We start from the raw sequence: 25,037 nt of genomic DNA on the forward strand, positions 1-25,037 counted from the left end.
TGTTGATCAACTAGTTGTCATTGATGTACTTGGTACAATATGTGCTATCCTCATTCAATCTTTCCAAAGTTTTTGTTTTGTGATATTTGTGACCACTAGAGGGGTGGAACTAAAATATCCTATCAATAGTCTTAGAATCTAGATTTATGATGGTATTCCTGTCGAGGTCTCTAATGGTTTTGGTTTGTTGATCAAAATTCTTGACACATGCAATGACAAACACTGGTTCTAGAGCGGCCAAGGGAATGGTATAGATCAATGTGACTTTGTTTAATGTAGAACTTGTCTTCTGATACAATAACATCAAGTCTCTTGAGAAAGTCATTTGTATCCATATGAGAGATATTAGTATCTCTTATCTCTGTCGTCGGTAATTATTGTGTAGCCGACGGGATGTATGTCATCGGTAAATACTATGTAACCGACGGGGCCTTCGGGAAGGTTCTTGTTATGTAGTCGAGCCGGCGACCCTTCCAGAAGGTTCTTAGGAAAGTATTTATACACCCTTTGGGATCATTGTAATTATCATTACAAGCATTATGTAATATCCTTGGCACATGCGAATAATAAAAGGAGTACTGTTCTTGCTTATTGTTTGTATGCATTAATCTAGTTACCCCATGTGGTAAACATTTGGTGCCATTGCCCCATGAACCTGGAACGAAGGAGGAATGAAGACTAATGCCAAATCAGCTTAACAAGGATCGAAATAAGGTAAAGGAAAAAGATGGAATATGCACTGCGCAAGAGCACTGAGGAATTATTAGAGGAAGCTCGACAACGGGTGGAATTGGTGGAAGAAGCAAGGGAGGAGTTTTTGAACTTGTATACGTCTAGGGAAGAGAATCCAGACGGAAGGGAATTAACTTGCATGACTTGGAGTATTGAGGGAACACGAGCGTGGAGTGAACTCTTCGTTTGGGATACACTTCCAGAACGGACAAGTTCTCTTAACGAAGACCCTTCTTCACCAAACAACGTAGCTGTTGGGAATAACATGACTGCCCGAAACAGTGTCAGTGTCGGAGTGTAGAGTGTTGGTACTAGAATACAAAGCTTTGGTATTAGAATACAAAGCGTTGGTACCAGACAGTAGAGCGTTAGTGCTGGAATACAAAGCGTTGGTGTCAGAATACAAAGCGTTGGGGTCGGAGTGCAGAAAAGTGCCAGTGTCGCAGTGCCGAAAAATGCCCATACACAAAATCAAGTAATAATGGTAGGACCAAAGGAGAAGTTGCCAAAGTTTGATGGTGATGGAACGGCCAATCCAATCAGACACTATAAGACATGCGAAACAATTTGGAGGGCAAATGACATAACATATACAAATGAATGGGTCCGACAGTTTCCGGCAACCCTAAGGGGGGTAGCAATTGATTAGTTTGCCGATATAGATCCCCAAAAATTAACCAATTGGGACAATGTTAAGGAGTTTACCACCGAATTTCAACTGTTGCGAGACGACAATGACATCGTAGCAGAGATATACAACACAAAGCAAGGGAAAAATGAAACAGTTCAAGTATATGCCAGAAAATTAAAAGACTTAATAAACAAGATGAAAAGTAAGTCGACAGATGGGCTACAAAAGAGATGGTTCATTGAAGGACTATGCCCAAAGTTACGGAAGAAGATGAGGATCGTGCTGCCATTGTCATACACGAAAGCATACAATCGGGCGATGAACTTAGAAAGTGAGCAAAAAGAAGAAGAAGAGTAGCTCATCCGAGTCAGATGACGACGCGTCTTTGGAAGAAGTGAGCAACGATGACGAAAAGGGCAGCAAGAAAGTTCGAGCCCTCCAGAAGGATATGATCCGAATGATGGAAGAATTTAAGAACATGTAGAAGGAGAGGAAGGGAAACGACCTTTGGTGCATGGAATGTAAGACAAAAGGCCATTGGAGGTGTCTCATGGACGTGATAAAGAGTAGACTTACAGGATCCAGTAGAGTGTTAGATATCTCCTTTCTGCTGGTCAGTATGATGAACAGACTCATGAATGGGAAGGTTTATGATTGGGCTTCTCTATTGGCCACACGCATAAATGAGTTCATGACATTGCAACATAAAACATTTTACATGCTGCACTATGTCATCGGACTCTTCTTGGAGGCAACTGCAAAGACGATACCCTAAGAAAAGTTGGAAATACAACCAAGTCCGACAGTACTTGGTGAGCCTCTGATAATGTAGTGGAGGCATTTAGACTCTCCTGGAGGGTAGAAAGGCATTGGCTAGAAGAGGGTACGACAAGAGATGGAGGAATCAGGTAATACAGATAGTGGCTTCCAGGACACATCTTGTGAGGAGGATGACTCGGAGGATATGGAGGAGGTGGAGCAGGATGAGGAGGATGATGATGAGGAAGTTGGGATGATTTCAGCGACCCCACTTTGATTTTTGCGGCAGTTGACAGCTGCACCAGTAGTAGCTACGCCATCATTTTCAGCTCTGCACATGCACACCATGGCAGATGTTCACATTCCGGGTTTCAAACAGTTTTGGCATCCTCTGGTGATGACCCCAATCACTCTAAATCCTAGATCATGGACAGCATCAGCAGTAGCAGGACTAGTTTCACATTCAGCGGCTGCCCAACCTTCAGTAAGCCAGAGGACAGCATCACCAACAGATATACCTACGGGAAGACAACCTCAGCTAGCGGTTTAGGAACCGACCCTTGTACCCCCGGAGCAGGGATCATTTTAGTTAGTAGTAGTAAGCTTGCCATAGCCATCTCCTATAGCAGAGTCGACAGCCACAGAAGGAGTCAGTCAGGGAGGTGGACAAGAGCAGGTCCGACTTGAGGTGATTGGGTCAGATGCAGTAGTTACGATAGCCGACACCCTGTTGGATGAGGTGGCAGATCAGGATGCTAATTCGAGCATGCTGGAAGTAGAACCCCAAATGCCAACAGTGGAACAGATTAACTCAACGAGTCGGGCGAGTGAGTACCTGAGGCGATGACTACTTACTCTTGTTGCTAGAGGTCCCTTCATTCAGTCTCCTATGCGAGAGGATCTTCGTTTAGAAGCAATTTGGTCAAACAGTGGGGTGGTCGAGGTCCCCACATCACCAGAACCAGGCGATCAGAGTGCAGAGGCACCAGAAAAAGGAGAAAGGAGGGTATAGATGTAGCACCCTACACCTATAGTGGAGGAAAAGAATAAGGATATCCATTCATGCCTCAGTGACATTGCTAAGAAAAGAAAGTTCTTAGCAGAGTTGGTGCTTACAAAGAGACGACGGGCAGAGACTGGGCAAGAAGCTTAGGAGGCCACAAAGAAGGCTCGAGAGGAGATGGCCGACCGACTTGCCATCCAACAGTTGGCATGGGAAGCAGAGCGGACAGCACTGTTAGCACAACTCGAGGAAATTAGACGAGGGAAGCAGGAGGCCAATTTCAACAACTTGTAGCAGCGTTACAAGAGAAGGAAGTAGCAAAGAAAGCTCACGATCAGAAAGAAGTTGAATGCCATGAGGTCACACAAATGTTGAAGGAGGTAGTAGAGGAGAACTCCTAGATTAGAGCTGATTTAAAGGTCCGGACGGAGCAAGTGTGTCAGCTACGACGCAACCGGTCTACGCAGTCAGAGACATAGCCTTCTACTTCATGATGTTTATGTTGTTTTTATGAATAAATGTAATTAGTGTTTTGAGTTTTGTTGTATTGTTGTCCAGAGACGACTTTTCTTTTGGGGGGGATGATGTCGTCAGTAATTATTGTGTAGCTGACGGAATGCATGTCATTGGTAAATACTATGTAGCCGATGGGGCCTTCGGGAAGGTTATTGTTATGTAGCCGAGCCGACTGCCCTTCAAGAAGGTTCTTAGGAAAGTATTTATACACCTTCCGGGATCATTGTAATTATCATCAGAAGCATTATGTAATATCTTTGGCATATTCGAATAATAAAAGGAGTACTGCTATTCTTGTTTATTGTCTGTATGCATTAATCTATTTATCCCATGCAGTAAACAATCTCATCATAGTACGAGCAAATTTGTGAAGGTGGAATTGAGTTATGGTATTGATCAAATTGAAACTTTATTTATTTTTTCTCTTTTCCCTCATCTAGTATGGCTTCTTCTGACATGGTAATCTAATTTGCATGAACAGTTCTATTACATGAAATTTCCATAAGGTAGGTATGTCTTCGTGGGATGGATCCATTGCAAGCTTTTTGCTGCACAAATATGGATTTTGAAAGTATATGAACAGGGAAAGTGACTGGAATAATTTTGGACAGTATATGGGCAAAAGTGTTTTTGAGTTAAATCAACTCTTGTATGGTGTGAAAAACCAAAACTGAGTTTATTAGAGGGTATTACACATGAGGACAGCAAGCTTTAGGCTGAAACAATGGTGTCTACTTATAGATGATTTTTCTGTGTCATCATAAGTCAACTAGCATGCAGCTTAAAACTACCAACTAGATTTCTAAGTGCCATGGAAGCCATGGAAAATGTATGGAAAAGGTACAGGAAATGCTTAAGGGTGGGCTTTTAACTTGCATTTACATAATGGGACAAATAGATTGCTTCTTTTGGATACTTAATTCATAGAACGGGGTTATTAATCCTAATTGCATATGCAAGCAAAATGAAGCACTTACATATGCAACAGGAGAAATTAAGACAAAAGAAGGCTCAACAGAAACACATGCAAATCTGAAAATGAAATAAATAATGAGAAAATATATATTTATATATATAGCCTTAAAATAAACTCAAGAATACTTACCACTTTTCATCAAAAACAAGAGATTTTCGGATTCAGAAATATATTGCAAGAAGAGAGTTATATATGCAAGGAAGCTTGACTCAACCCTCTTAAAACCAATGCTCATTTGAGTCAAGATGAGTTGCTTGACAAGTGTTGCATGATAGAGAAATAAAATGCGCAAATGTAGCAATGCGATTGAATGTTTCAAACTTGGAAATGCTTGAGGAAATGCCAATGCATTGGCAACCAAAAATGGTACCAAGGAGATAAAACACAGTTTAGAATGAACATAAGCTGAAAATTCCATTTTTGCGCAAATTGTGCCCTGGATGGGCTTTCAAAATCAAAATGCAGGTGCTGAAGCTCTTCCCAAAGCCATTTTTACTCTATCAATGGCCTAGATGGGTTGTTTTAAGAAAAATGCATGCAATAAAATTCACGGAAATGGTGCTAGAATCGTCGCCCTAAGTGAAACACTTTGCTTTAGAAATAAAAATGTGGTTTCTATATAATTTTACATGTATCAAAAACATGCAATACCAAGAGAAATCTACACTGTTGGCATTTTTGAGTTGAAAACATTCTTTATAAGGTACAACATGTGAAAATAAACATGCATTCTCCTCAAATTGCTGCGCACTTTTCTTTATGAAAATGCAAGTATTAGATGAGTAATGATGTGGTTTTTCAAAACAAAAACACATGCATTTGGTCTTAAAATCACCACTCAGCCTTATAGTGTATAGAGACGAGCTTTTTGTAGAGAAAAACACATGTATTTGGTCTAAAACTTGCCATCATAGAGACTTTTAAGTAAAATGTCCATAATAATGTGCTTTTTATAGCCATTTACATATGCAAACTCCTTCAAAAATTATCCTCAATGACTTAAGATGCTCTTTTTGGGACCATTTACACATTTTTTTGATTTCACAAATGTTTAATATATGCAAGTTTATAATGACGTGCTTTTTGAAGCATTTTACATACATTTAAGACTTACATTAACACACACACTTGTATTTTAAAACCCCAACTTAATGACTTGGGTTCAAAATATATTGATAGTGCAGATCAAAAGTTGACTTGCGTATGTGATGACATGCAGTGTTGAGTAAAAACCCTACTTCACTGCATACAAAGGTCTCTCATGTTTAAACTTTCATGTAACTATAGGTTTTAATGAATAGATATGCAAAAGGACTGGAAATGCCCATCTTATTAGAATGGGGTTTTGGGTCCCCTCAAAACGTATTTTTGCCATTTATCGAAAACCTATCAAAATGGTGTAAAATTTTAAAATGGGTGTCTAAACCCACTTTACATAGAAATGATAATTTTATTTTATGCAATTAGCAATGAAAGTCCCACTTTTGAGAAATTTTCAATACGGATATGCAATAAGTTGGAAAACCCCAGCTACCACATGCCTAATCCCTTAATAAGTTGAGCTAGACAACTCCGTTTGAGGCCTAAGATAGCTCAAAACAAATGCAATTTCAAAAACTACAATACTAGGGCAAAAGCAACCTTAAAAACATAAAGGATAATTCAAGAATGATAAATTGCCTTTACGATGCATTATCTAATACATCGAAAACATAGAGGATACACCTACAAATCCATGACAAAATCGGGTACGGTTGCTTCAAATTTTTATGTCAAAATCGAGGACAACAATGTGCAACTCAAACAAATATGGCAATCCCTATACAAACGAACCCTAAAGAAAATGAGTTCAATCACAACAAGAGAGAGAAAAATGGGTGAAAACAACTTGACAAACCTAGCTCAGATGTGATTAGAGAAAAATGAAGGAAAATGGCCACACCTCGAAAATGTGTAGAAAACGCATTGAGCAAATACCCTAAAAATGCTTGTGAAGTCTTTGAATGCAAAAATGGGAGCAAGAGTGCCAACAAATGAGCTCGAAAATCTGGCAAATCTGAGGTTATATGCTGCTTGAAAGAGTTGGAGCTTGATTATAAATTGATTTCCCCAAACCATAAATGCATCTTTCATTTTGGTCGGGTTCCAATGGACACAAAGCATGCTTAAATTTGGAAGAAGCAAGTATAACATACAAATACTTATTTGCAACAATGAGCATGAAAGCCAAAATTTCAAGAAAGTTTTAATTATAAACTCATAACTTAATTATGGTCGGGTTTCAAAAGGTGTATTGTAAGTTTGGAAAATTTGCAATTGATTAGAAGTGGTTAATAACATCACTTGCAATGAAGGATACAAGACCCAATTTCACCAATTTCAGATGTTATATGATTAAATGAAATTGCTTGTGATATAAACTTAGAATTCAGATCTGAGGATCTGAATTACAAGCTATAATACAATTTCTCATTCTAGAGATCCGAAATTGAAGGAAGAGCTAGCTTTAGAGAAATAAACTCGACAAAAACGGAGATCAAGGACTTGCATTTAACAATGAACACCTTGTGAGATGGAAATGCATCTTGAAATGTGTACCAAAGCCTTAAAATTTAATGGGGTACCCTCAATTTTTCTGGGTTTGCACAAATTGGGGACAGCAATAATAACTTATATGCTGCTGCTCTTTGTTTTAGTCTGCGGTACCACCTTCAATGGGAGCTGTAGGAAAATCTGGAAATTGTAGAAGTGACTGTTTGACATGTCAATATCAGATTATTAAACACCTCAAGCCTCTCAAGAATGTCAAGCAAGTCAAGAAAGTTAAGCAGGTCAAAGTGTTCAACCATTTGGCATTTAAATTATTGCTAACTTATGAATGCTACTATTGTTGTGTTTCAGTTCTTAGCATATGGATTTGTTTCAAATCAGCAGGTGTGAATTGAAGAATATTTTCTGGTATAACTGAAATGTTATTTTTTCAAAATAAGACTACATTTCTTTGTTCTCATTTCACTGTACATAGGAATTGTATGCCTTGTCAACAAGGTCTTGGTGTACTTCATTCGAGATTGTTAGGTGTTTGGAAATTTCCTTTCACTCACTTCCTGTATTTGTGTAGCTTTTTAATGAATGTTTTCTTTCTTCCTGACTACAACTATGTTCGACACTAAGGCTTTTGCTTTGTTCTTGGGAAGGGCTCCAACTTGGGAATTGCTCGATTGGATTTTCTTCAAATTTTCTCATAATCTTAATTGTTTTCTTTTTTCTACATCTCTTTAACATTTCTTGGTCTCTTTGACCACCTTGTAGCCTTTTCTAACCTTTTTTGGGATCTAAGGGCATAAATAATTCATGGTTTCTTTGAAGGCAGCAATGCCAAATGTTAACTGCTATATTCAATTAATTAAATACATGAATTAATAATAAAGATGACTGTCAAAGATGATTGACCAAGGATTGAAGTTGATCTGACTATATCATACTAATCTCTTTGATGATATACAGTATATTCAAGGGACCCCACAATTCCCTAGAGGGACACAACTGTCCAACAATTGATGCTTATAAGTACCCAAGAATGACAAGCACATTTATACGTAGTCAGATAAGTTATAACCAATCTTATTGAAACATAATAATTGTCATTGTACATTGACTACAATGTTTTTGTGAAAATAATAGCAAATAATAATAAAATATTAAACTACTTTGAAAAGTGAGCCCGAAAATTCAGAATGACTAGATGAATTTAATCTTGCACATCACGATGTTTTGCAAGAGCCTTTGAATTACTTGTTTCAAGATTAATTAGGTAGATAGACAAACCATCGTCCTAAACAGGTCAACCCAAGGGATTAGCTAGAGCTAATAAATGGAAGTATGAAGGTTTAGCATGCCACAAGTGTGTGGCCTTATTATACTTCTGAAGATAGAACATTGAAGACAAAACAAAGGCATGTACCTATAGCAGCTTGAGACTTTTTTTCCTTTTCTTAACTTTTTCTGCAAAACTAACAATGTTTGTGATTTCATTGAAAATTATCCTTTTTGTTGATTCGACCTGTTATGTTTAAAACTCCTTATGGTGTGTGCTTTGGGGTAATTTTCCGAGTTTTGCGATTTTCCCAAATTTGGCCATTTTTGTCACTTTCCTTATTTTCTGGTGTTTTTAATCAAAAATGCTTTTGGAGTGTTCCAAGAGGTGACCCAGTTACTTTCATGCCATGGCCATTTTTGTCCTATCTTGTATGTTTGAGTTCGGATCCCTGCCGACTATTCTTCATTATTATTGGAAAGCTCCATTTCTTGGCCTTGCAAAAACATAGACTAGAAATGACATATGCACCTTTCATGATCAAGGGATACATGGATTTGATAAAGATTGACAAAATGAGACATGCTCAAGGATTTGACTCAAAATGATAATTTTGATACAAATTTGTTTTGTATGTTACATTGATAGTGTAGATTCCTTTCGCATTCTTCACTAACTCTGAATAAAATAGCGACACTTTTAAGGATATGCTTGAGGCAAACAATACACAGTAAAGATATATTTTATTTGCATATCAATTATAATCTATTTTCAAACAATAGGATTGCATTGTTGCTTGTATTTATATGCCTTGTATTTGGAAATCATATTACAATAAGATAGAATTAATAAGAAAATTTTCTGTGCTAAAGTTTTGTCATGGTCTGCATATGCTTAGGAGGCACGATTTTGGGACTGCCATTTTTGGATCCTTTGGCGGGGATCCTAGTATCGGGCATGATTGTAAAAGCTGGTCTGCAAAATGGTTACCAAAGGTACCTGTTTTTCCTACTTATATAGTTTAAAATTAATTGCAATTTTACTACTTTGAGGATTCAGATTAGATGGTCAGCTACTTTGTGAATGGAAAGTATTACCATCGAGGACGTTTTTTTCTCTTTTATGTTGTGGTTAAAGCATGTGGATATTCAGGAACATGTCTCCAGTTTAATTGGCTGCCATTTCCTTGTTGACATAGAGAATTAGATACTTTTGATATAGTTGATATGTACTGTCTCATGATTTCGATTAAAAGCTTAAATAGGAACACCTCTTGCTGCACTAATTTTGTAAATCCTTTTTATTGTTATTTGCTTTCTTGATAAACCAAATATAGTCTATGAGACGTGTAGTTATGTGTGACATGGAGGAGCTGGAGACGAAGATGCACTTAATCTTCCATTACCCCATTCACTACGAGATTAGGGGGAGGTTTTGATGCCTTCTAAGTGGGTGTCGGTCTCTCTCCTCCTTGGAGTATACCGACAACGGTAATTGGCCTTTTGCCTTCAGAGGCCACGAGGCTTCGGGACCATCCTTCAGATCTAGTCTCCTGCAAGACAGATCACAACCCAGCTTATCACCTCCTTCCTGATAGTCTCTCTGGTTTGGGGTACCAAACAGGTGCTTCCCCCCCTATGCCTTTGCACATCAGATCTGCAAGGCCTTTCCAGAGTTACTCTTGGTAGCTGTGTCCCACCTCTACTTGTTCTCAGTGGCGGCACAAGGCCTCCTCTCAGCCTGGACCTTATCCTTCGGTTTTGGGGTTTTCCTCTGTGGCAGGGCACATCTAGTTTGTTGTGGACGACAGCCTTTGGTTCTTGGTTCTTTTGTTTGTAGTTGATTTTTCTTTCCCTAGGCACCATTTGGTGTTCCTGCTAGTGGCTAGGCTTTCTTGTTTTACTTCAGCAGTACTTTTGATCCTCTTTGTGGTCTCTTGTTGGACATTAATAAATTTATCTTATCTTTGCTAACTCCACAAGGAAAAATCAAAGATTTGATACCATGGTTCCTAAAAGGACAATTTAGGAAATAGGTTATTTTAATTCAAACATGTGAGCGTTGGACAGATACAAAATGTAGCTGCCAAACCTTATTAAAATCAAAACACATGTTTTGACCAACAAATTCAGTGATCCTCTTTACTGTTTGTGAATAATGAAATCCTTAAATACTGAAAGTAATTTTTTTACTGATGTTTGAAAGTTGAAAATGTGTATGAAACCCTTGATCATGCCTCTACATGCACCATGAATATTAATATAGCAATATTGACTATTATGATAGCAAATTTTGAACAATATTTATTTACCAACACTTTCCTTGCAGTAGTCTGTATGGTTGTATTGAAAGGCACAAATCCTTTTGCGCCAAACAGACGATAATGGAGGTGAAATATGTTGGTGGGTGGGAGGTGCATGAACGAATCTGAAACCCTTACCAAATGCTAGCGAATTGATAACAACTGTTCGCATCAGTGAAACTTAAAAAATTCAATACTTATTGAATGGTATAGTGGCTGCAGAAATGTATGATGACAGATCCTAGACAGCATCATAATTTCATTTAAAAACATTAGTTACAACACTTGTTAGTGAAACCTCAACCAAATGCTTGGGGTGGTCATTATGGGCACTGGAAGCATTGACTAAGCAGAGAAACATAAAAAAAAAAGTGTATGCAAATCTACACCAAGAACACGAGAAAACCTCCTCAAAATAATGGCTGAAAATATAAATTACAACTGATTTAGCGATTAAAATATCCCATAAACAACAACAATAGTCTAAACCACAGTTCCAAGATTCTGTGCGTCCAAGGTTGAGTACATAAAAATGAGTCTTTTGGCCTTTGGACTCCAAATCGACCGAGTCAGAACGAGGCTTGGCTAATTCACCGAGTTAGCCAAACTCACCTGACTTGCTATGTTCTAAGCCTTGGACTTAGCCGTGATGGATAGGTTTTATAAAGTGAAGAAAAACATTTCTTCATTGCTTTGCTTTGACATTAATTGTTTTAAGGTTTCCCTCAAACATAAAAAGAAACATTGTTTCATTTCCAAGCACAGTAGAGAGAGGAAATAAGGGATTAGAGGAAATATTAAGGTTGGTGATGGAGACTTGGAATGGGTTGATTAGGTGGATTGAGAGGCAAAGACAATAGCAATGGAAGATGAGGCTAGAGCGTGAGGAGACGCATTGGAGGCCCTAATGTTGAGAGTGAGGGATTTGAGGATGATGAGGATGTGGATGTTACTGAGGTTGAGCCTCAGACACAGATAGAGAAGATGGTTGTAGAAAAAATTCCTTGACCTATCTTAGGTGTACACATAGGAAGATTGTGAGTCGACTGGTCACTAATATCGGCTACTTTGAATCTTACTCTTCTAGTGTCCAGCTTTTATTTTGATATATATTTAAACTTTTGATTCCATGGATTTCATATTCTATGAAATATGTTGACATTTGACAGTGGCTATTTATATTCCTAATGTGTTATTTAGTTTAACTTATTTCGTTCAGAAAATCACATATATGCTTATGTGGTGAAGGCAAACTTGTGTATTTGTGTTAAGTGTAAATTTTGATAGATCTTTATTGGTGGAGACTAAGTAATTATATTTGTAGTCTTGAGATGAATTAAATTTGGAGATCTTAGAGTTTCTTATGTGAATGCATGATGATTTATGTAAATTGTAATGTCCCCATCTTTTTAACATCTCAGTGGAGTTCTTAGCCTTTACATTCTCCAAAGGCCAAGTGGAGAAATAAGGAGAAATTGATTAAATTAATTTCTTATAAAATCATTAAATAAATTATAATTAAAAGACAACTTTATATTTAATTAATTTTATTAAAAGTGACTAAAATTAAATAAATAAATTAAAATAATCTTCTAGGAGGAGGAATTAAATATTATATTATTTCTTCTAGAAGGAGGTCCATCTATTGGAGGAAAATAATAAATAGGGAGGGCAGCCTCATTGTTGAGCATTGAATGTGTTGCTATCTACTCTTCCGGATAACTGGTGGAGCCAAGGGTTTCTGTAGTTGCTACATTGATCATTGGGAACAAACACTCCCATTGATTTGCATAACTGAGGTGGTGAAATATCTTCCGAAGGGTTGCGGGTGTTGGAGAAGACAAATCAGTCTTTTCATTGTGCCGGATTTGTGGCTTAGGTCTAGACTTTTGGAGTAAGGAATAAGTTGGATATTGCTACAGTAATGCCGCTATAGTAATGCTGCTATAGTAGCTTTGCTATAATGATGTTGCTACAGTGATTTGCTACAGGAAAACTCAAATTTTTGAAGCAATTCCAGGTTTCTATCTATTACATTTTGCATTGTTTGAGAGTAGATATTTAGGGCATTGGTAGGGTTTGTAAAATCTGTTGTAATCTGATTTATATCAGAGTTTTATATCAGAATTTGTTGCCCTAATGACTTATTGTTGAAGATGCATATTTTCTCATTTGTAACCCATGTTTATATGTTCCAATAAAATACAAAAAATATATGCATCGCCATTGTTAGTCAGTTGGAGTTTGTAAGCATATCTCTTTTAGTTTGGCATTTCGGAAAGAAATCGGAATTTAGATCTGCAATATATCCCTTGTGCAAAGTGTTTGACGAAATTCCCAGGTTAGAAATCAGGAAATTAAAATTAGAATTACAAGGGATATTACATTGGTATCAGAGTGTGCTTGCAAAGTGTTTGATGAAATGTCAAACAATTGAATTATAAAAGAATTTGTTGTTTATTGAAGTTAACTGGTTGGGGTTATTACAGCAGTATCAGAGCTTTGATCTTGCCATCTTGGAGGGTTGAGGTTTCATATGTAGCCACAATAGCAGATTTATACTCATAGGAGATCAGAACAAGAGAAAAATCAGTTTGAGAATATACCTGTAGAAGAAATGGGTGACAAGGGAGGAGAAGAGATGGCAAGAAACAAAGGAAAAGATGGCAGAGACAATGAAGAAAGAGAAGCACGAGAGTTCTTTAGACATTTGGTAGCGGAGCAACAACGAATAGCTGAAGCTTTAGAAAAACTTACTACAACAATAGAGAAGATGAACCCACCTATCAAACAAAACCAAGTCCTAGATGCTGATAGGAGTATAGTACAAAGAGCTTCCTCCCGGACCATTTATAGGCCTACACACCCTATGTTTCTTAGAAATAAACATGAAGATGATAATGCTGAAGGAGAGGCAACATTTGTAGATCTTATTGCAGCGAATGTTGAATGGGAATCGTTGATGCCAGAGGTTAGGGAACACCTGAGCTTTGACGTATTTCTAAGTCAAAGGAGAGAGCATTACAAGACAAGGTGAGATCGAAGGCCAAGAGACCAAAACAAAGATCTGAAGCATGCAACCAATAATATCACATTACCTATGCTTGATGGAAGTGGGAGAGTTAAAGTTCAGTCTTGGATTCATAAGAACCTTTGACCCATGATAAAGGGGAATGACTTTATGTCTGCTAGTTCCAATTAAGTATGTAAAATTTTTTATGATGAATTTGATAGACATGCAAATTTGAATCAGGAAAACAGGATGATAGCCTTGGGCGACGATTTATCTACATCATCCTTACAAGAGATTATGGAAGTGACCATGGGTGTTGACACTCAAGATACCGGTACCATGAATGGAGATTTCATAAATACTTCTGATTTTTATGACATTAGTTATGAAATCTTGCATCCACAAGGGCCAAATCCTATCCTTGAGATGTCACTTGTTAGTACTCAAGAAAGGGGTATTAATGACACAATGTATGATGCAGATTCATGCATTGATGAATTTGATTCTTGAAATCAGATCTTAGCAAATGAGTTTGAAGATTCAATTGTTGGCATGGAACCCTAGGATTGCGAGCTAGAGGAACATGCAGTTGAGTTATCTGTTGAAGGACATTGCAACAATACTTTGGATGTTGATGTGCGCATGGACGATAACACACACCATAATGCGTCTAATTCAGATTCATTTCAGTTAGGAAGCTTGCTTTGGAATGAGCAGTTAGAAAGACCTCATCATTTGATTGAGCCACTTAAGGTGGATATGAAAGTTGATCCTCTACATAGTGGAGCAACCTCTAGTATTTTGATTACACATGCTGAAGGTAAATCTTTACAATAGCATGATATCATTACTGATTTGTTCAAGGACAATTGTGTTATGCACCACCATTCTCCATATAATGAAAACGTCAAAACTATGATAACATCCATTGGTGGTAGCCTTACACCTATTAGTAAACTGAATGATATCAATTATACAAGAGCGAGTTTAACATACTGTGGCATTAAAGAGGTGAAGAAGTTTAAAGAAATGAATGATGAATGGTTGCAAAAAGCTAAAAATGCTAAATCGTTGGCTGCCAATGCAAGACAACATCTTCAGGATGTCAAGAGAAAGGTCAATCTCCTCAACATAGCAAGGAAAAAGAGGATGGATAACATTAGAAGACTCTTATTTCAAGTAGAGAATTAATCTAAAAATGTACCTGGATTCGATGACAACAATAAAGTTGATGAGTTTGGTCAATTAAAGGATTTGGTAAAGATTCCAAACATAAAGGAACGAGAACAATTTGAGGGTTCTTCATGTGCGGCTGAAGTTGCTCATAGCTTGGAGTCTCAGTTGAAGGTGAAGAAGGATCAGGTTATTGCAGCATTATCTCATCATGACATGATGCACAAACAAATTGAGGATCATATTTGAGCAGTTCAGAAAAAGTTAGATCCCAAGGGGGAATCAGCAGCACCCTTGGATAGAGAAACGGTTAATGATTTGAGTAGAAAGAAGTTTTATTTTTATTGCAAAGGGGCGCATGATGCAAACTATGATTGTCCATTAAGGTGTAAGGGGAAGATTGACTGTGTTATGTGGGCATATAATGAGAATTCTGAATCTGAAAATTTAGATCAGAAATTTGATCAAGAAGGGTCTGAGCTAATAGGATTAGAACATGAGGAAGAAAGGGCTGAAAGGAAAGAGTCAGTTCAACTACAGGAAGCACATCTAACTAACATACGACGCGAGGGATCCTTTAGGGTGCGTGGAGTTTTAGTTGGGCAGAAGATCATTACCTTGCTTTATACAGGAGCTACACGTAACTTCATTGATGCTTGGTTGGTTGAGAGACGCAACGTATAGACGGAGGTCTTTGAGGGTATAAGGGTAAAGGTTACACTCTTAGGTGCGACAGGAAGATTTCAAATTTGCCCATTCATTTGAGTAACTTTGAGTTTAATGCAGATTTTTATGTTTTAAAAATGGGAGATGCTAATATGGTATTGCGGATGACATGGCTTCATGACATAGATTGTTTTTTGATGCCAATATATGAGGAGCAGCAAAAACATGTTTATCATCTAGACATACAATAGTTGAGGCAGTTTGTGTTAGTTTTGGTGTACAACAAATTGTGGAGGGATTATATTCTGCATCTTGATACAAGTTTGGGTATTCTTGGCAAAGAGACCTTGCATGTCAAGGAATTCAAGTGTGAGTTAGGCTCTAGAGAGTTGTTGTACTCAGGACACATCATTAGCACAGAGGGAGTATACATGGATCCAGACAAGGTCAAGACAATAATTGAATGGCCTATACTTGAGAGTCTCACACAACTAAGAGGGATTTTGGGCTCATGTGGTTTTTACTGCAGATTAGTTGATGGATATTCACAACATGCAAAACCACTTTCTGATCTAACCAAGAAGGGATATCTTAGGAACTACATTGTAGGGCAGAAAAAGGGATGGGTTAAGTGGATATGTTTCTGTAAATACTGTGATAATACCACCTACCAACTTTCCATTCACATGACACCATTTATGGTCTTGTATGGTTATGAGGTACCCAACTTTCTTGATTTGTTGATGAGTGATAGTAGAATGCCTTGTTTTGGAGCTTTGCTGCAAGAAAATCAAGATATCATGAAGGCTCTTTAGGAGAATATTCAGAGAGCACAAAACCAATAAAAGCAATATGCAAATCATAAAAGAGTTAAAAGTTCATTCGAGGTAGGAGACACGGTGTAGTTAGTGCTACAGCCTTATAGACAGTCTACACTAAAGAACAATGGTGCAGGGAAGTTGGAGCCATGATACTATGGACCCTTTAGAATCGTTAGGCGTGTGGGTGAGGTAGCTTATGAGTTGAAGGTACCAACTGATAGTAAGGTCCATAATCTTTTTAATGTGTCACACCTCAAGAAGGTGTTAGGACATTATGTGGTCCTTTTCACAATTCTACCTCCCTTAGATGATGAGGGTAAGTTGATTTTTGTACCTAAGGCTATATTGGATATTAGGGAGAAATAGTTTAGGAGACAAGTTATCAGGGAATATTTGATCAAATGGAAGGACTTGCTGGTTGAGGATGCTACTAGTGAAGGTGAGGAAATTTTGCATCATCTGGAGTTGACATTGCTTGAGGACAAGCAATTTTAGGAAAGGTGGATTGTAATGTCCCCATCTTTTTAGTCTTGAGATGAATTAAATTTGGAGATCTTAGAGTTTCTTATGTGAATGCTTGATGAATTATGTAAATTGTAATGTTCCCATCTTTTTAGCATCTCAGTGGAGTTCTTAGCCTTTACATTCTCCAAAGGCTAAGTGGAGAAATAAGGAGAAATTGATTAAATTAATTTCTTATAAAGTCATTAAATAATTTAAAATTAAAAGGGGACTTTTTATTTAATTAATTTTATTAAAAGTGACTAAAGTAAAATAAATAAATTAAAAGAATCTTCTAGGAGGAGGAATTAAATATTATTTTATTTCTTCTAGAAGGAAGTCCATCTATTGGAGGAAAAGAATAAATAGGGAGGGCTGCCTCATTGTTGAGCATTGAATGTGTTGCCATCTAGTCTTCTAGATAATTGGTGGAGCCAAGTGTTTCTGTAGTTGCTACATTGATTGTTGGGAACGAACACTCCCATTGATTTGCATAACTGAGGTGGTGAAATATCTTCCGAAGGGTTGTGGATGTTGGAGAAGACAAATTAGTCTTTTCATTGTGTCGGATTTGTGGCCTAGGGCCATATTTGTGGAGTAAGGAATAAGTTGGATATTGCTACAATAACTTTGCTATAGTATCGCTGCTATAGTAACACCGCTATAGTAACGCTGCTACAGTGACGTTGCTATGGTGTCGTCGCTACAATGATTTGCTACAGGAAAACTCAAATTTTTGAAGCAATTCCAGGTTTCTATCTATTACATTTTGTATTGTTTGAGAGTAGATATTTAGGGCATTGTTAGGGTTTGTAAAATCTATTGTAATTTGATTTATATCAGAGTTTTACATCAGAATTTGTTGCCCTAATGACTTATTGTTGAAGGTGCATATTTTCTCATTTGTAACCCATGTTTATATGTTCCAATAAAATACAAAAAATATATCCATTGCCATTGTTAGTCATTTGAAGTTTGCAAGCATATTTCTTTTAGTTTGGCATTTTGGAAAGAAATCAGAATTTAGATTTGCAATATACCCCTTGTGTAGTGTTTGATGAAATTCTCATGTTAGAAATTAGGAAATTAAAGTTAGAATTACAAGGGATATTACATTGGTATCAGAGCATGCTTGCAGAGTGTTTGACGAAATGTCAAACAATTGAATTATAAGAGAATTTGTTGTTTGTTGAAGTTATAAGTGGTTGGGGTTATTACATAAATTCAATATATCTATAATATATATTGACGTAGTATTTTGATATAACCTAAGATCAAATATACCAATGTTATTGATAACGATCTGTAGATTTAATTGAACACACACACACATATATGTTGAAACATAATCACGTAGGGGTATGACCCTATGTGATCATGCCTCAACATATATTTAACTTCACCGTATCATAACTAAACATAAGTCACCCAATACTGATCAGCGTGAAAGGCAAAACAACACATTCGATATTAATCGGTGTGTAAGCAAAACAAAACACCCGATACTAATCGGTGTGTAAGCCAAAGCAAGACTCTTGATAATAATCGGTGAGTGAGAACAAATATCTTATGTGGTTGATACGATCAAGATACATGACCCCGAGTACCTTATATTATATTAATGACAAAACATTAATGAATAGACTCTCACTGATAATCGGTATTTGCAACATAAGGTTATAACAGATTATATATCTATATATATATATAATGTATAGATACATATGAATAATTAATACTTCATTAGATGTTTCAATTCACTAAGAAGTTAACATTCTTAACACTCCCTCTTTAGCAATGAGGGATTTGAATTAAATATATATACAAGATTTAAACACCACTTATCTGTAGTTAATCAATCATGGTGTTCGGCAAAATCCGGCCCGAAGAACCATAACAATAATTTTTATGGTGTTTAGCAAAATCCATCCCAAAGAACCATGATGGTCATCCATGTGTCCGACAAAATCTGGCCCGAAGAACTATGGTAACTCTTTACTTAAACACTTTTGGTGTTAGAAAGTAGATCAACTATTGATAAGATCGTCACCTTACAATAGTGACCTTAAACACAAATGAAAGAGCGTCACCTATCATTTTACAAGTTTGCAAACAATCTAATTTTCAATTATTCATGAATATATAAATTTACAAATGTATTTACAAATTTGTCATACCAAGTTTACCTTGAAGTACTCTATTTTCATCCTTGCAAGAGGCTTGGTGAAGATGTCAACATTTTAATCAATTGTACTAATGTAAATCAGCTTGATCACATTTATGTCAACCATGTCTCTTATATAATGGTATGGAGTTTCAATGTGCTTTGAGTGATTGTGGCAGACTGGATTAGCAGAAAGTTTGGCGTGGCTCTGGTTATCACAATGGATCATTGTGGGATCTAGTTGTTTTCCAAACAATCCAAATAATAGCTCTTAGCCATACTGCTTTGCGGGCTCCCATGGAGGCTGTCATTTATTGAGCTTCAGTGGAACTAAAGGGAATTGTAGGTTGTTTTCTATTGAATTGTGATATCATTGTCAACCCAAGATTGAAACAACATCCTGTTGTACTCTTGTAGCTTATGGAGCAACCAGTCCAATCAATATCAGTATAACCTACAAGTTTGATCTCAACACTTATGTACTTCAATCCAAGACCAATAGTGCCACTTAGATATCTCAAGATATGTTTAGCAGCCATCAAATAAATCTTCTTTGGTTCACACATTAAATGACTTAAGACATTGGTGGCATAGTAGTTATCAAGCCTAGTATTTACTAAATGCATGAGTGATCCAATGATTTGTCTATAGAGAGTGGGATTAATAGATTTTGATATTACAGCTTCCTCTTTTAGTTTGTGTAGATTAGTTTCCATCAGAGTTGCAAGGGGTTCGTTGTCCATCAACCCAAATCTAGTCAAGATGTCCTAAGTGTACTTCCCTTGATTTAGAAAAATATCATCTTTCTTTTGATATACCTTTAGACCCAAAAAATAGTGTAGTTGGCCTAGATCCTTCATTTGAAATTCAGCTACAATATCTTATTTGCATCTTTCAATTAGGTGATCATTTCCTATTTTCAATAGATCATCAATATATAAAACAAGTATTAACATATCATCATTAGGGATTTTGAAATATATGTTAGAATCAACTTCATTCTTTGAGTATTCTAATTTGGTGAGGTAGCTATCTATCTTTTCATACCAAGCTCAAGGTGCTTGTTTGAGGCTATAAAGAGCTTTCTTGAGTTTACACACCTATAGATTCTTATCTTTTATAACAAAACCTTCAGGTTGTTCAATATATACTTCTTCATTAATAACCCCATTTAAGAATGTTGTTTTGACATCCCATTGGTGTATCTTCCATCCTTTGGTTGCTGCAATTGCAATAATTGTTCTTACCGAAGTGTATCGAGCCACAGGGGCAAAAGTTTCTTCATAATCAATACCTGCATTTTGAGAAAACCTTGAGCAATAACCTTACTTTATGTTTTTCAATACTACCATCTAAAGCATATTTGATTTTGTATAACCACTTTGAAGAAACAATTGATTTGTCTTTTGGTCTAGGTACAATATCCCAAACATCATTTTATAGTATGGATTGATATTCTTCAACCATAGCATCTTTCCAAGCTTGACAAGTTAGGGCTTCTTCCATAGTTGATGGTTCAGATTTAGTAAGCTTAGTTACTAACACAGTGTAACAAGATTTGTTTTTGGCTTTCTTGCTTTTCCTGGAAATTTCATCTGGTTCAACATTATTTTCTTCAATCATTTTTCTTGCCCATAATGGCCTTTTCTTGATATTAGAGATGTCTCCGTTTTTTGTATTTGATAATAGTTCATTTTCTTCTGATATGTTCTCCCTTTGAATTTCAGTTTGTAGATTTTCATCTAAGTCTATGATGGGCCCATCTTTTGTACTTGTTGATAGTTTTAATGCAATGTTTTCTTTGAATATGACATCTCTTCTTACTTCAACTAATCTTTGTCCAGGTACATAGACTCTATACCCTTTAGAGTTTTCACTGTACCCAACAAATATTCCTTTCTTCCCAGATCGTTCTAACTTAGTTCTTTTTTCTTTAGGTATGTGAATATAAGGAAGGCAACCAAAATTTCTAAGATGACTTAAGTCCGGTTTAGTTCCTGTAAAAACTTCTTCAAGTGTTATTTTTCTAGTATTGAGCGTAGGCATTTGTTTTGAATGTATAGAAAAGTATTGGTGGCCTCTGCCCAAAATGAGAAGTGTAGGTAGTAATCATGAAGCATGGCTTTTGCTGCTTCAACAATGGTTCTATTTTTCCTTTCTACTGCCCAATTCTATTAAGGATTATGAGGTACTTATACTCCCTCTTAATCCCAATAGAGGTACAAAAAAATTGAAATTTTTAGAAGTATATACTCCCCCATTGTTTGATCTTTGGGGTTTTAATTGTTTTGAAAATTTGATTTTCTACAATTTCTTTGAATTCTTTACATTTTGATAGAACCTCATTTGATTCTTTGATCTTTAGAAAATAGATCCAAGTTTTCCTAGAGAAATCATCAATGAATATTATGTAGTAAGAGTAACCTCCTAGAGAAAGTGTTGGCATAGGTCCACATATGTCAGAGTGAACTAGTTCCAAAATTGATTTAGATTTGTGTTCACTCAGAGGAATAGGTCTTTTAATGTTCTTTCTTAGAGTACATCCTTTACAGGTGCCTATATGTTTTTGCCTATATGTTTTGAATTTAGGCAAGATGTTCGAGTGGTGATTTTCTACATTTGGAAGTGAACTAAATCCAATATGTCCGAGTCTTCTATGCCATACTTCTTTAGAATTTGTCACTTAGTGGTTGAGAGCTTTCTTTTGAATGTTGCATAGTTTATATAGGGTCCCATCTCTAGTCCCTATGGTGATAGCATTTTTTAAATTAGTGTTTTTAGGCCAATACAAAACTTTGTCTTCATTGAAGGTGACTTGAAAACCTTCATTGGCTAGTCCAAAAATTGATAGTAGATTTCTTTTTATGCCTGGTAAAAAGAGAACATCTTTGAATTTTAGTGTGACCCCAGTCCTTAGTTATATAGAACAGGTCCCAATTCCTTTAACTGGTTAAGTGGAGTTGTCTGCAATGGTGACTCTTTCAGTGAGATAATTTTGAAAAGTTTCAAACTTATCTCTGAATCTTGTATGTTGAAATATCTCAAATGGATATTTGCTTTGCTGCTGCTATTTATTTAATTATATAAATTATATTTTCCTGTAGAGTTTTCTTTGATCTTATAGAACTAGACAAAAGTTGCAAAAGAAGGTTGTTTCTTTTTTGTATTTTTCAGAATATAGGTATTACAATGAATAAATAACAGTAATTGATAAAATAGAAGTGATAGAAATCATATGTAGCAATACATACTATTCTGGAAATGATTCTAAAACCGTACCAACAGAGTCTAATTTATTTTAGAATAGTACCAGTACAGATGTACTTCAAACAAAATTGATGCTAGCTGAATATGGGAACTAGCTACAACCAAACAAGTTCAAATGATAGAGCCCAAGCTGTTGCAATAAAACAACTCTAGTTTGCTGCAAATAAACACTCCAGAATTCCTCCTGTGAGCTGCTATAAGGAAAAGCTAGGCTGAACCAAAGTGGTCGCCTTCCCTATAAATCTATTGCCTGCAAAGTGTGATTGCAATACTAGAAATTGATTCTCTGCCATGATCAAACTGTATGCTTAAGAACCTTCAAATTTGATCTTGTTGAGAGTTACGTCCCAACAAATCTACTCTCAACACTAGTGTTTGCGTCCTAGGTGAGGAATGCTCTTCCAAAGCAATGGTATCCAAAATAGGTTGACAAAATGATAAAGATACTCACCTTTAGGTTACCATCTCCTTATATCTTCTCTCCAAGGCAAATCGAACCCTAAAGAACCCTAAAGTGGATTTCATTTGGACTTTATAATATAACATTATTTCCCCAATAAAGGCGTCCAATTAGAAAGAAATCATTACTTTATTAATGACAAATAGCTCCAAGCATCAAATAAGTCCCGACAAGTGATAATCAAATAGTAGAGATTGAGCTCTTTCCAACGAGCTATCACACATAGGCAAATAAATCCAAATGGAGCCAAAAAATTCCTTATTACTCCAAAATGGCTAAACACTTAGCCTTATTTAAATTATTAAAATGCTAACTTGGGAGAATATTTAAATATATTAAAATATTTTTCAAGTAGCCAAGGAACAACCCAAACACCTCCAAAACATGAAACTTAGTTTGTTACCTACCTGTGACTGATGCCAGACAACTTGGGCAGTCTCACCCTCAAATCTAGTGATACTCCTAAAAAGTAAAGAACACACCCAAATCTCCTGAAATTGAGATCAAGGGTGATCTCATAGAACCTCAACTTTGGAAAATGTCACCACCTCCTAAAAGGTAGGAATCTCCTACAATCAAGGAACTGCCTCCTAAAATCAAGTAACTGCTCTCAATTGATCTACTACTACCTGTAATACCAAATCCGGACGCTGAAAATCCTGACTGAGTCCCTGATCACCACTGCTAGCCTATGAGACTCCATAATAGGCTAACTCTCATGTCACTGCTAGACAGAGCTAAAGAGGGGACATGACAATCCTCCCCTCTCAGAGATGCTTGCCCACAAGCAACTGCAAAATTCGATACTGTAAAATAGTCTCATCCTCTCGAGTGACGTCCTCTATAGGGAGACCTCTCCAGCGAATCAAATACTCTCGAATCACCCTCACCCTGCTTCTCAGCTGGCGTTCCCTCACTTCCAAGATCTCTGTAGGAACCAATGTCAGCTTACCTTCCTCATCCAAGGGAGGTAGATCTGGAGATGGTATAATATGTTGTCCTAGTGCCTTTTCTAAACAAGACATGTAGCCACGATGTTATGAATCCTACTGCCAGATGGTAACTCAATCTCATACGCAACCTCTCCAATACGCTTGATAATCCTGTATGGTCCATAAAAATGAGGTTTAAGCTTCTCAGCTCCACCACTTTTAAGGGCGCTTTGTTGGTAACGCTGTAGTCGTAGGTACACCATATGCCTCACCTCAAATATCCTCTAAATCCTGTGTCAATCAGCGTAGACCTTTTGCTGATTCTGTGCTTGTTGAAGATTCTCTCTGAGAAATCTCATGATGTCCTGGTTCTCCTGTACCCAATTCTGTGCCAAAGGAACCTTGCTATCACTAATTGCCAAATCAACAAAAGATAGAGCATTGTAACCGTAGAGAGCTCTAAATGGAGTCATAGCAATCGACATATGATACATAGTATTATAACAATACTCGCCCAAGTGCAATCAATGCACCCATGTCCTCTGTTGTGCTACTCTAATATAAACATCAAGATCTTCAAATTGTAGCATCTCACCATGAATCCACTGGAGGAATGTATTATACATGTCGATTCCTAGATTCCAAACCAATTTCAAAAAAAATGCAACACTTTTGTGTTGCACCTATCTGAATAGATGTGCAAACCCATATTGCCAATGCCTTTCCGTGAGGTCCCTACTAACCATCCTTGAACATGATGCAGTTCGGGGAAATTGACAAAATAACATGCTCAACCATAGCATGTGACCCTCCATATCTCTCAAACATGCAACCAACTGTTCCATTTTGACAAAAATGTCCAAACACTCCAAACCATGGAGCAATATATGGATGTTTGTGTAAAGTGATGTATCTCGTGAATCAATACTTGGGTCCCATAACAAAACATATGTTGTACTGTGTGAGATGTAGAAGAACTTCATATTATCACCCTCACTATCAAGTAACCCTTTATGTATGTAGGACACCATAACTATGGGTGAGTAATATCTTGCATGCTCAAAAACTATCAACAATCACCACCCTATCTCATTGTCATAACTCTGATCAGCAACACAAGTGATATCAAACATATTATCAAACCAATTTCAATTAACAACAAACACTTCCCACTCCATTGCTAACCTATAGGGCCACCTCCCAACACTCTCATATTGTTGAAAACCTAATGTAGAGAGTGAAAAGCTCAGATGAGTCATAAGATCCCCACTAGGATAGTCACTAATCCTCAATGAATTGAAGAG

At 36.7% G+C, this 25,037-nt stretch overlaps 1 protein-coding gene across 1 annotated transcript in view; it reads left to right on the forward strand.

Moving 5' to 3' along the window:
* The window catches only part of LOC149539142 (Cation efflux family protein), a 265,872-nt gene that overhangs the window by 112,812 nt on the left and 128,023 nt on the right, over nucleotides 1-25,037 (forward strand). The window contains exon 6 of the mRNA XM_089800470.1: nucleotides 9,333-9,429. Coding sequence (XP_089656596.1) covers nucleotides 9,333-9,429 — 97 coding nt within the window. The remainder of the gene's footprint in view (nucleotides 1-9,332; nucleotides 9,430-25,037) is intronic.

This window comes from Cupressus sempervirens, chromosome 9, assembly GCF_028749045.1.
Source record: "Cupressus sempervirens isolate cs-2001-9-10 chromosome 9, ASM2874904v1, whole genome shotgun sequence".
NCBI classification, from domain to species: domain Eukaryota; kingdom Viridiplantae; phylum Streptophyta; class Pinopsida; order Cupressales; family Cupressaceae; genus Cupressus; species Cupressus sempervirens.